The sequence below is a fragment of the Lepidochelys olivacea genome, assembly GCF_965140295.1.
Source record: "Lepidochelys olivacea isolate rLepOli2 genome assembly, chromosome: 4".
Taxonomy (NCBI): Eukaryota; Metazoa; Chordata; order Testudines; family Cheloniidae; genus Lepidochelys; species Lepidochelys olivacea.
Window position 1 is genome coordinate 91,933,159 of NC_140414.1, and position 13,636 is coordinate 91,946,794.

At 40.9% G+C, this 13,636-nt stretch overlaps 1 protein-coding gene across 6 annotated transcripts in view; it reads right to left on the reverse strand.

Annotated features, from left to right (window-relative positions):
* MICU3 (mitochondrial calcium uptake family member 3) overlaps positions 1-13,636 on the reverse strand; it is a 151,481-nt gene that overhangs the window by 86,373 nt on the left and 51,472 nt on the right. For 4 of the 6 annotated variants that reach the window (XM_084625409.1, XM_084625410.1, XM_084625408.1 and 1 more), the window contains exon 3: positions 8,748-8,779. The exons of the other annotated variants lie outside the window; for them this stretch is intronic. In XM_084625409.1, the coding sequence (XP_084481535.1) occupies positions 8,748-8,779 (32 nt within the window). The remainder of the gene's footprint in view (positions 1-8,747; positions 8,780-13,636) is intronic. 6 annotated transcript variants of the gene reach the window in all.

The window sequence follows — 13,636 nt, forward strand, 5'->3', positions numbered from 1 at the left end:
AGAGAGCTGGCTGTATTTTAAAGAATCCTTATTGACGTTACAGGGGCAAACCATCCCGATGTGTAGAAAGAATAGTAAATATGGCAGGCGGCCAGCTTGGCTTAACAGTGAGATCCTTGCTGATCTTAAACACAAAAAAGAAGCTTACAAGAAGTGGAAGATTGGACAAATGACCAGGGATGAATATAAAAATATTGCTCAGGCATGCAGGAGTGAAATCAGGAAGGCCAAATCACACCTAAAGTTGCAGCTAGCAAGAGATATTAAGAGTAACAAGAAAGGTTTCTTCAGGTATGTTGGCAACAAGAACTTCTGTTGGTGAAAGCGACTATCTTTCTTTGGGCCAATAAAAGATATCAGCCACCCTGTCTCTCTGAGATGTATACAGTTAGTTACAATTGTCAATATATATTTTGAGGGATGTGATACACAGTGGGATTGAAAAATGATGTAGAGTTAAAGGCCAGGAGGGACCACAGGATCATCTTGTCTCTCATCCTGTATATCACAGGCCACCAACACACTGAACACAACACCCAAAAGTAGACCAAAGTATTACAGACCAGGAGACTAAACTATTATGTGCCACAGGCAGAGAATAGCAGGGACTGAAGTGCACCAATGCCTAAGACTCCCTGAAATCGAAGGGAAATAATTAAGTGTGATATACTCAGCAAGTGACTCTCTCCTCAGACTACAGAGCATGGTGGAAAAAACCCCTAGGCCACTGCCAATTTGACCAGTCAGCTAAGCACCTGAGAGAGAAAATGCCAAGTGCCAACTCAAAGCACCACCCCACCTCATCCACTGTTTCATCTCCAGCTGTGGCCATCTTGATGCTTCAGAGGAAACAAGCAAAAAAATTATATTGGGGGAGATCCCTTCCTGATCCCTGCAGGAGACTGGCAGAAGCCCTGAAGCATGAGATTTTAGGAACATAAGAAAAACCAGAAGGTACCTCCCAGGATGCCAAACCCAGATCCCACAATCACAGGCAACCTCATCACACAATCTGACTCATATATTTATCCAGCTCTCTCAAAACTAATTGTTTACTCCCACAACTCCTATGGGGAGGCTGTTCCAGAATCTCACTCATCTCATTTTGGGGGGAGGATAGCTTACTGGTTTGAGCATTGGCCTGCTAAACCCAGGTTTGTGAGTTCAATCCTTGAGGGGGCCATTTAGGGATCTGGGGCAAAAATTGGGGATTGGTCCTGCTTTGAGCAGGGGGTTGGACTAGACTACCTCCTGAGGGCCCTTCCAACCTGGATATTCTATGGCTAGAAACCTTCTAATTTCCAGCCTGAAGTTGTTCGGAGATAGTTTATACCCATTTGTTCTTGTGCCAACATTGTCCTTTAGCTTAAATAGCTTTTCTCCCTCCCTGGTGTCTATTCTCCTCCTTATGCATTTATATAGAAAGCAATCATAATCTCCCTTAGTCTTTGTTTTGCTCAGCTAAACCATCCAAGCAATTTTAGTCTTCGCTTCTAAAATAAGCTCTTCATTCCCATCATCACCCTAGTAGCCCTTCTTTGTACCTGTTCCAATCTGAATTCCTCATTCTCAGAAATGGGTGACTAGAATTACATGCAGTATTCCAAATGGGGTCTTGCCCTATCTCTACAGCAGATGCCTCGCCTGATACACTTGCCCTTTTCCATCATGTTGCTGACTTCCATTCATCCTGAGATTGACTAATACACCAAGGTTTTTCTCCTCCTTTGCCACATTTGACAGAGGCACCCCCAGCATACAGCAGAAATTCTTGTTGTTATTTTCTCAGGATACGTTTACAATGCAATACAACATCCATGGCTGGCCCACGTCAGCTGACTTGGACTCTCAGGGCTCAGGCTGCAGTTTATACTGCAATATTATAGCACATCTGTGATTGGGCTGGAGCCTGGGCTCTGGGATTCCATAAGTACTTCACCTTATTTCTAGCTCTCCAATTCTCAAGATAGTCCAATTCTTCCTGCATAATATTCCAATCCTCCTGTGTATTAATGATGCCTCCCAACTTTGAATCATCAGCGAACTTTTTGTGCAATAGTCATTAATAAAAACACTAAATAAAAATCAGTCCCAAGACCAGTCCTTGAAGAACTCCACTAGCAACCTCTCTCCAAACTGACTGTTCACCTTTCAGAACAAAACACTGCCTTCTCCCCTTTAGATAGTTCCTTCCCCAATTTATAATTCTTGTACTAATGCCCATCTTTTCTAGCTATTACTTTCCCATGTGGTACCATGTTAAATGCTTTACTGAAGTCTGTATATTAGATTTACTGTATTTCCCTTATCTTAAAAACAGTGAAGAAGGAAATTGTTAGTGTGGCACCTTTGGTAAACCCATGTTGCATTACACTTTTTCCATTTGCCTTCATGAATTTAATTATTTTTTCCTTCACAATTTGTTCTAAAGCCCGGACTACGGCTGAGGTCAGACTAACAGGTCTGTTATAATCCAGATCCCTTCTTCCCCCATCCCCGCCTTTTTTTTTTTAAATATAGGCATGATGTTAGCTATTCTTCAGTCAAAAGGTGCTACTCCTCAAAAGACTGAAATTTTAAAATTGTCGCTACCTGTCTTGCAATTTTATGTGTCAGTTCTTACAGTATTCTAGAACAGAAATTATCCAGTCCCCCATTTTGAGTACAATAAGCTGTAAGTTTTTCTTCCACCTCAGAAGTGGTAATTTCCATTTCTGTAAACTGATTTCCATCAGCCATGCTGTCCTTCATGCCCATATTCCATTTTATCATCCTTACTGAGAACCAAGGCAAAGTATTCGTTTAGTCTCCTCCCCATCCATACTGTATAGTGGCACAACCTCATCCTTCCTTATTCTTTGTATATATAATAAATACAAGATTTTTAGTTTTATATAATTTCCTTGGTAAGTGCTAATTCAGCTTGACTTTTAGCAATTTTTATTTTATTCCTACATTTTCCAACTTCCAGCATGTAGATTTCTTTGATCAATCCTTTTTCCCATTCCCTATAGGCTCTCTACTTACATTTATAACCACCTCAAAAATGTTATTCCATCCAATTGGGTCTGGAGCCTTTCCCTACAAGGTTTTTTCCCATTGCTTGGGATGAAAATTGCAAATACAGTAAAAGCTGTGTTATCCGGCACTTTATCAACCAGAAAGCTCTATTAACCAGCATTTCTGATATCTCCCAATACAAATCTTCAATCTAGTAACCGGGACTAGTATACTGCCCAGGAGGTTATGCAATTGCACATTCTGCAGTCTACTTTAATGCAAAAAAGGCAGAAGACAAGTAAGCAAGCCAATATCAGGGATTTATTCAAAAAAGCAACTTCCAGGGTGTGTCATTGGGCTGAATCTAATGACCCTATCTCCTACACCTTCTACATCTACAATAATAAACTGATCTTGATAATGGTGACCCTGAGGCACTGCAAGATCCTGAACTGCCTTCTGAATATCAAAGAAAGATTAAATTATGTTCAGTATAATTTTAGTGTTAAGTGTATTTTTAGTGATCTGGATGTACACCATGCACTCACAGCCCACAGTGATACATAGTGTCGTAAGATAACCTACTGTATAGAAAATTATACCTGTATGCACCGAAGTGCTTCAAGAAAGCAACCACTCTGCAGTACAGTACTACTATTGGATTGGTGAGTACCTGTATACTATTTTATACTTTATTCATTTTATTGTATTCTAATTCCTTGAAAATTGGTATTCCATTGGTAAGCATAACACTTAGTTAACTGGAATTTTTGACTAGTCTATTTCCCCCATGCCGGATAACACAGCTTTTACTGTAGTTTTTGTATACTTAATTCAAAAAAATTCCAAGCACATCCACATTTAAATCCCTGAGCTCTTCAATACAGTTGACTTCTTTAATTCCCTTAATTTCTCAGTCTGCTCTTTTGAAATAAAAAAAAAATAGTTGACAACCTGGTTTTGGTTATCCTTCTATTTAATTTAAACTGAATCAATTCATGATCACGGCATCCAAGATTACTTCCTATAGCTACGTCTATGATGGCCTCACTACCTACCAAAAACAAGTTTAAAATTGCATCATCACCTGTTGCTGGTTTGGTAACTACTTGATGAAGAAAACTCATCATGACCAGGAGTAACTGGACCCTACCAGTATTAGTAGCATTTATTCTTCAATCTATAGCTAGAAAATTTAAGTCTCCAATTATGATAAATTCCTGATAGTATTTCTCTAACAACGTTAGAGAGATCTCTATCCATATCCAAGTCCAACCCTGGAAATCTATAGCAACTACCCAGCACTGTCTTAATAGAATCTCTTTTGCAATCCTTCCCCAAAGTGATTTTGACCCAAACAGATTCAGTTTTGTCCATACTATTTCTTTACAGTTTATCGCATCCTTATACTACCCCAACAGCTTTACCTTTATGTATATCACTCCTAAACAGAAAACTAAAATACTCTTTAGTTTTGAATGCTATTTCACCAGGTTTCCATCATGTCTTATATCCGATTTGACCTCCTACACTATTTGTTCCAATTCCTCCATTTTATTGCCTAGACTCCTTGTATTCATGCACAAGCATGTCAGTTGTTTTCCTCAGAACTCTCTCAGTTTTCTAGTCAAACTAGAAATAGTCCTTTCACTAACTGTATCACCCACCTGACTACTACTCCAGTTAATATTTGTACTTTCTTTCTCTTTGCTGTTCATACTCTTTCTTACCTTCTGGTGTTCCCTTACCTCTTACTTCTTCATTTAGCTGATTTTCCTCCTCCTGTGTATTGAAGTCAGGCATGGAGATTACACCAATCTCTCACAGCCTCCTCCCCATATTTTCTAGTTTCAAGTCCTTAACAACTGTGCCAGCCTTGGACCCCCACTAGAGTGTTTGGGGTATTAACCTTTCGGGATCATCAGGCGAGAATAGTCTTCCTCTGTGAATGTCTTGCAATGGTTGATTAACCCCGAACTTTCCTCACAGCACTAATTCTCGAGCCACTTGTTGATCTGAATTATTTTGCTACACCTTCACTCTCCTTCTGTAGGGTCCAGAAGTATCCCACTGAAAGTCATCTAAGCTTCCACTTCGTTGAGCATCTTACCAAGGCTAACAACTGTCCTGGATCCACTCCAGTGGGAATCTAACAGTATCATTCATCCCAATATGCAGCACACTCAATGGATTTTTTCCCCACTCACATTAGGATCCTTTCCAACCTCACATTCACATCTCAGATCCTTGCTCCTGGCAGATAAAACACTCTTCTGTTCTCTGGTTATGATCTGGTGACAGGCCTGTCGATTCTTCTTAGCATGGAGTGGAGTCCCCATTGACAGAGTCTCTTTCTGGTGTTTATAAATCTGTCTTATGTTCTCTCTCTCAGTCACCGGTACATCATCCTCATTTTATCTTGGGTTCCACTCCATGACTCTCTCCATCATCTCTTCCATCCCTTATGCATACACTTGCTTCCCTTCTCTTCTTCCGCACTGTCGCAACTTCTGTCTGTTTCTCTTCCTCATTTTCCAGTGCAGCAAACTTTGTTCAACTCTATTTCACCTTCACTAGCCAGTCTCTTCTTCTGCATTGTCCTTGTGGTCAAGCTCTTCCATGGATCACCCTCCTCTTCTGGCAGTTCACCCTCAAGGTCCGCTTTTTTTCAGCAGTTGTCCAAAAATCTTGAGTTGTCTGTACCACCTTGTCTCCATTATAACTTCAAATCCCTGTCTGAATTCCATCATTGTCTAATCTCGAATACTTGGATCTTTTCTGCCATGAATCCTAACTGGCGACATTTCATGCATAAGTAGCTTCCATCAGATACATAATCCTAGAGTGGGTATGTCCCACAATTTCCACATCCAACCATCTTCCTGTCCTCTCCCCTTCAGATCACTTCTAATGTTGCATCAGTAGCCATCATCTCTTTCTAGTCCCTACTCCTAGGGGGGAAAAATGACAAACCTCCCACCTATAAGCTCCCACAAACTCGGCTGCTAGCTGCTCCAATGTCAACCAATGGCTTGCTTTTAAATTAGCCAAAATAGGGCCAGGTCTCGACTCAAAAGTTAAGTCGACCCAACTACGTTGCTCAGGAGTATAGACAGCATTAGGTTGACAGAAGAATTCTACCAGCGACCTGGCTATTGCCTTTCGGAGAGGTGGATTAGCTACGCTATGGGAGAACCCCTCCCATCACTACTGGAAGTGTCTACACTGAAGTACTAGACTGGCAAAGCAGTAGTGCTGCAGCTGTGATGCTGTAGCATTTCAAGTGCAGACAAGTCCTAGATCAGCATGGCCCCCTCGTTAAAGGCTACCAGCAAGCAATGGATCAAGTCACACACTTGGAACAGCTCACTCAGAAATCAAAACTGTGCGTCCAGAACACAATCACCACTCTCCTCTCAGGGAAAACTCCCACAGAAACTCTAGTTAGCTGCTAGTTGTTCACTGCCAATGTAAGGCACACTGTTGTAACACTACAGTGGTGAGTAAATGCTAATGGTTGCTATGATTGAGTAAAGCATGATCAACAGTTTCTATATTCTAAAAATAAAAACTGTTTTCATATTCCTTGAAATTGGAAATGGATGAATGTACTGAAATATACAGTGCATAAATACAGACAGACAATTTGTCATTGTGGTTTCTGCAAATATGGTTGTATTTTTGCTTAAATGTTCTGCGACTCCTGCAGTACTTTCAATGAAACAGTTTTCTTAAACTAACAGAGATCATGGAGTACTTTATTCTTTCAACAATAGACATTAAGAGGAATGGAGGGAGACAGCAGCTGAAGGCAGTATTTGCTGCTGAAGAAAGTCTTGGGAGACTCATGGGGATGGAGGTAGGGACAAGCTCCTTCAACCAGTCTGAGAAGCAAGGAATAAATATCTTTTGCTCCTTCAAAGACATCAACCTGTTGGAGGAGACGAGGCACAAGTATCCATTACACTTAAAGAACAGTGTATTTAGCCTCCATAGACTTCCATCCAGCCATGGGGCAGTGAACCAGCAGGAGTAGATTACAATGGAACCAGTTTTGCAGTCAAATTAAGGGTCTCCTTAGGATATTCCTCCTCATGGTTTTGTGACGGTCATTAAGAGGGTGTAGAAGGAAAAGAGTCCCTTTTTCCCCAAAATCTCTAGCCTGGCTAGATGAAGTCAGAACACAGCTTCACGTTCCCCTGACCCACATGGATCTCCTTTTAGCTGCTTCAGCAGCAAATACTGCATCCTGGGAGGAGGTAACAAAAAAGCCAGAGTTCAGCCCTGCTTAAAAGCATGTAAACGTCCAACTACAAATTGGTCACCGATCTGAACAAATGCACTTGGCCATATTATACTGTTTCTATTCTTGATTAATCTTCTCACAGTTGAGACCCTCTTGAAGACTGAATAAAATCAAATCACCGTCTCAATTACCCCATTAGTTTTGAATTCTGAGTAAGATGCTCTAAAATGAAATGACTAATGAGAACTAGAAAAGGCTAGTTATGTCAAATGATTAGACAATTCAATGTGGCATGTCTAAAAGTTATCTGAACCACTGAAAGCCTGGTTTTTGTAATTACAAAGTCAAAAACAAATGGCAGTGGGGGAAGAGACTAAGCATGCCAGCCTCTTATGCCTACCTTGCCCCGTATCTCCTGCACATCTAGAAAGCAGTGGAAGGGGTATCCTCCCCTCTCATCAATACAGAGCGGGTAGCCCCAAGACTCCTCCCACAGGCAGATTTAGCCCTTAGGAGAAGTAGACTTGGACAAACTCAGCAACCTGGTGATGTCGTAAGAGTTCTGTAGGCAGGTGACCCTACTGTAATACATAGTACTTCTAAACCTCATTTCCTTTAGGTGATTACGGGATCTTGGACAATTAGTCTCACTCACTCCTTCCTCCCAGTACATGGTATATGGATTAACATGGAGTTTTATATAGAACGGAACAGGCATATGTTTTTTTTTTATGCTGTTTAATCCAGCCTTCTACAATTCTATTCATCTACATATTTCAGGAAGTAACTTTTTTTAAATTGAACAAAGTTGTTTTTTCTATCACCACCACCACCACCACAAAAAGGTGGTAATCGGATTTTGTGCCCAAACTAGTACATTTTCAAGACAATTTTGCAAGTCTGCCTTAATCATGTTTTCATCATAGCTCCTTTTTAAATTATTGTTCACTCATTGCCTTACATTCAGTTAGAGACCAGTGAACAGCATCCATATCCGCTTTGGGCTTAAAATGCAGCAGCTGTGCCACTGTAACACTTTGGTGTAGACATTATCTAAGATGATGGGAAGGGTTCTCCCATCAGTATAGATAATCTACCTTCTCTTGAGCCAGCACTGTCCAATGGCGATTTAGGTCATTTTAACTATGCTGCTAAGGGGTGTGGATTTTTAACACCTCACGTGATACAAGTAGGCCAACCTAATTTTCTAGTGTAGACTAGGCTTTGGAGGAATAATTAATCATTAGAGCCAGCAATCCTTTTACTAGAGACTAAGTGACTATTGTGACATTCCAAGAAGCAGAAGAGGAAGTGTCTCTGTTGTTGGGTGTGTTTTTTGTTTTTTTGGGGGGGAAATCTGGGATTTATTAAAAAAAACAAACTCACCCATAAAAACAAAATGGTCTAATCCTTTCTCCTTGTGGATGCAAGTTTATAGCATATATTTACTTATATGTGGAGAAATCTAAGGTTGCAAGATACAGAAGGAACTATTGCTCACCTGTTTTGAAAGGGACCTCCACTTTTTAGCACCTGAAATGAGGGAGAAAAATTAACGTAATGGAATCAGTTAATAATTTAGCCCGTATGATTTGCATCAAAGAGAACATATCTCTACTATAGTTAACTTAGGGACATATTCCTGTCTTCAAGCAAATTGCATTTGGTTCCAAAGCATTTAGTATATGCTGTTAATGACATTTTTCACAATCATACAAAACATACTTTAAAAAAAACCTATGTAAAGATATATTTCCTTACTAACCGCCGCTTCGGTGAAAAATGATATCTACATGGTCTCTACCACCACAATATTCAGTTAAAAATTCTAAAGAGGGAATGGAGGATGATCCAGGTATACCTGTAGAGTCCGTACATTCAGATAATTTGTATTAGTAGTACTATTACAACTGAGATTGCAGTTCTTTTGTGCTAGGCACTGTACAAACACATAGTAAGAGACAGTCCCTACCCCCAAAGTAAGAGACAGTCCCTATCCCCAAAGAACTTAAGTCTTAATGGACACCACAGACAAAAGGTGGAGTGAAAACTGAGGCACAGAGATGAAGTGAGTTGCCCAAGATTACACAACAGTTCAGTGGCAGAGTCAGAAACAGAGCCTAATTCTCCAGATTCCCAGTCTGGTGCCCTGTCCCTGATAAATCATGCTATACCTCTGAGGACTGGTCACTAGTAGCCTTCCTTTCTCCTTCAAGACATTTTTTTCCTGCAGATTCCCACAATAGGGGACTTGCAACTGATGATAGTCCTTAAGAGGATGGTTAAACAGACTAAAGCACTGTTCTCCCAGAACAAGCTTCCAGAGGGAACTCGATCAAGACAATGTCTGTGAAAGCATGAACTGAACTGAACTCCAGGTAGCAGCCTTACTATTCACAGATTCAGAAACTTCATACCTCCTATGCTTTCAAGATTATCCAGATGCTGCTGATTAATTTCATACAACATTATAGTGGGGCACCAGCTCTGCTACATTTAAGGTTGAGAAGACTTTTTTTTTTAAAGGCTGAGTCTTCTAAATGCTCTAAAATCTGCATGTTTACTCCGACACATGGCTGGTGAGATGAAGACAGCTGGGAGACTAAGGGCAGGTCTACACTTAAAATGCTGCATTGGCGCAGTTGCACCGCTGTAGTGCTTTAATGAAGATCCCCTTACCCAACAGGAGAGAGCTTCTCCCATTGTCTTAGTTAATCCACCTCTGTGAGAGGCAGTAGCTATGTCATAGAATCAGAGGGTTGGAACAGACCGCAAGGGTCATCTAGTCTAACCCCCTGTCCAGATTCAGGATCTCGTGTCTAAACCATCCAAGACAGATGGCTATCCAGCCTTCTTTTGAAAACCACTAGTGAAGGAGCTTCCACAACCTCCCTATGCAATCTGTTCCACAGTCCAACTGTTCTTACAGTTAGGAAGTTTTTCTCCTGAGATTTTATCGAAATCTGCTGTGCTGTAGTTTGAACCCATTGCTTCTTGTCCTGCCCTCTGGGGCAAGAGAGAACAACTTTTCTCCATCTTTTTTATGGAAAAAAGTATTTGAAGACCATTATCATGGTCCCCCTCAATCTCTTCTTTTCCAAACTAAACATACCCCATTCCTTCAGCCTTTGCTCATATGGCTTGCATTCCATTCCTTTCATCATCTTTGTCGCTCGCTTCTGGATCCTTTACAGTTTCTCCACATCCTTTCTATTCACTGGTGACCAGAACTGGACACAGTACTTCAGCTGAGTCCTAACCAGTGCCAAATAGAATGGTATTATCACTTCCCATGCCTTGAATGCTATGCCTCTGTTAATGCAACCTAAAATTGCATTTGCTTTTTTTTTTTCGCAATAGCATCAGATTGCTGACTCATGCTGAGGTTGTGATCCACCACAACTCTCAGATCCTTTTCAGCAGTGCTGCTACCAAGCCAGTTATCCCCCATTCTGTATTTCTGCATTTGGTTTTTCCTCAAATGTAGCACTTTTGTCTTTGATAAATTTCACTTGTTGTCTACAGGCCAATTCTCCAATTTATCAAGATCCCTTTGAATTTTAGCTCTATTCTCCAAAGTGTTTGCAACCCCACCCCCAGCTTTGTCACCTGCAAACCTGATCAGTATGCTCTCTATTCCGACATCCAGATCATGAATAAAGATGTTAAACAACACTGGACCCAGAACAGATCCCCATGGAACCCCACTTGAGATCTCTTTCCAATCTGACATCATTCCATTCAGAGTTACTCTTTGTTTGCAGCTGTTTAACCAATTATGTATTGACTTAATGGTAATTCTGCCAAGTCCGTATTTCTCTAGCTTATTTATCAGTGTGTCGTGTGGGACTGTTTCAAAAGCCTTGCTGAAGTCCAGGTATATTATGTCCACTACATTCCCCTTATTCACCAAACCAGTTACCCTGTCAAAGAAAAGAATTCAAGCTGGTTTGGCATGATTTGTTCTTGGCAAATCCAAGCTGATTGCCAGTGATTACCCCTTCATCCTCCAGGTATTCACAAATTTGAGAAGCTCTCCTGCCAACATAGCACTGTCTACACCAGTGCTTAAGTCAGTAAAACTGAGTCACTCAGAGGTGTAGATTATTCACACCTCAGGGCAACATAGTTATACCAAAGTAATTCTGTAGTGTAGACTAGGGCTAAGGGTATTGTCTACGCTGCAATTAAAAATCTGTGGCTGGTTGAGGTGGGAGGGTCCCAGAACCAAGGCAGCTAGGAAACTAAAGGAATTAGCCTAGGAGGAAGGCAGGGAGGTGTGTTGCTGGGTTTTTTTTTCCTTTCCTTAACTTGAAGTACTCTTCACGGAAGAACACATCATGGAAAGAAAATGACATATCGCCAACACCACTGCTAGCTCTTCCTCTGCCTACATGGAGAAACTAAATTAATTCTTTGCTTCAAGTCTTCACAGCTGAGGATGTTTGGGAGATTCCAAAACCTGAGCTGTCCTTTGTAGGTGACAAATCTGAGGAATTGTCACAGATTGAAGTGTTGTTAGAGGAGGTTTTGGAATTAATTGAGAAACTTAACAGTAACAAGTCACCGGGACCAGATGGCATTCACCCAAGAGTTCTGAAAGAACTCAAATGTGAAATTGTGGAACTATTAACTATAGTTTGTCATCTGTCCTTTAAATCAGCTTCTGTACCCAATGACTGGAAGACAGCTAATGTAACGCCAATATTTAAAAAGGGCTCTAGAGGTGATCCTGGCAATTACAGACCGGTAAGTCTAATGTCAGTACCAGGCAAATTAGTTGAAACAATAGTAAAGAATAAAATTGTCAGATACATAGAAGAACGTAAATTGTTGGGCAAAAGTCAACATGGTTTCTGTAAAGGGAAATCATGTCTTACTAATCTATCAGAGTTCTTTGAAGGGGTCAACAAACATGTGGACAAGGGAATCCAGTGGACATAGTGTATTTAGATTTCCAGAAAGCCTTTGACAAGGTCCCTCACCAAAGGATCTTATGTAAATTAAGTTGTCATGGGATAAGAGGGAAGATCCTTTCATGGACTGAGAACTGGTTAAAAGTCAGGGAACAAAGGGTAGGAATAAATGGTAAACTCTCAGAAGGGAGAGGGGTAATTAGTGGTGTTCCTGAAGGGTCAGTCCTAGGACCAATCCTATTCAACTTATTCATAAATAATCTGGAGAAAGGGGTAAACAGTGAGGTGGCAAAGTTTGCAGATGATACTAAACTGCTCAAGATAGTTAAGACCAAAGCAGACTGTGAAGAACTTCAAAAAGATCTCACAAAACTAAGTGATTGGGCAACAAAATGGCAAATATAATTTAATGTGGATAAATGTAAAGTAATGCACATTGGAAAAAAATAACCCCAACTAAACATACAATATGATGGGGTCTAATTTAGCTACAACTAATCAGGAAAGAGATCTTGGAGTCATCGTGGATAGTTCTCTGAAGACAGCTGCGCAGTGGCAGTCAAAAAAGCGAACAGGATGTTAGGAATCATTTAAAAAGGGACAGAGAATAAGACAGAGAATATTTTATTGCCCTTATATAAATCCATGGTACACCCACATCTTGAATACTGCATACGGATTAATAGATTAATAGATATTAAGGTCAGAAGGGACCATTATGATCATCTAGTCTGACCTCCTGCACAATGCAGGCCACAGAATCTCACCCACCGACTCCTGCAATAAACATCTCACCTATGTCTGAGCTATACTGGCATTAGAAAAGGTTCAGAGAAGGGCAACTAAAATGATTAGGGGTTTGGAATGGGTCCCATATGAGGAGAGATAAAAGAAGCTAGGACTTTTCAGCTTGGAAAAGAGGAGACGGGGGTGGGGGGGATAGGATAGAGGTATATAAAATCATGAGTGGTGTGGAGAAAGTGAATAAGGAAAAGTTATTTACTTGTTCCCATAATATAAGAACTAGCGGCCACCAAATGAAATTAATGGGCAGCAAGTTTAAAACAAATAAAAGGAAGTTCTTCACACAGCGCACAGTCAACCTGTGGAACCCCTTGCCTAAGGAGATTGTGAAGGCTAGGACTATAACAAGGTTTAAAAGAGAACTGGATAAATTCATGGAGGTTAAGGAATAGTATCCCTAGCCTCTGTTTGTCAGAGGGTGGAGATGGATGGCAGGAGAGAGATCACTTGATCATTACCTGTTAGGTTCACTCCCTCTGGGACACCTGGCGTTGGCCACTGTTGGCAGACAGGATACTGGACTGGATGGATCTTTGGGCTGACCCATTATGGCCATTCTTATGTACACCTTTGGGGCCTCCCATCAGATAAGCATCCTGACCCTGGAGGCTTCTACCCAGCCCCTGGTCTTGACTTTCTGGGAACGTGTCCTACACATCCCTGCCAACAA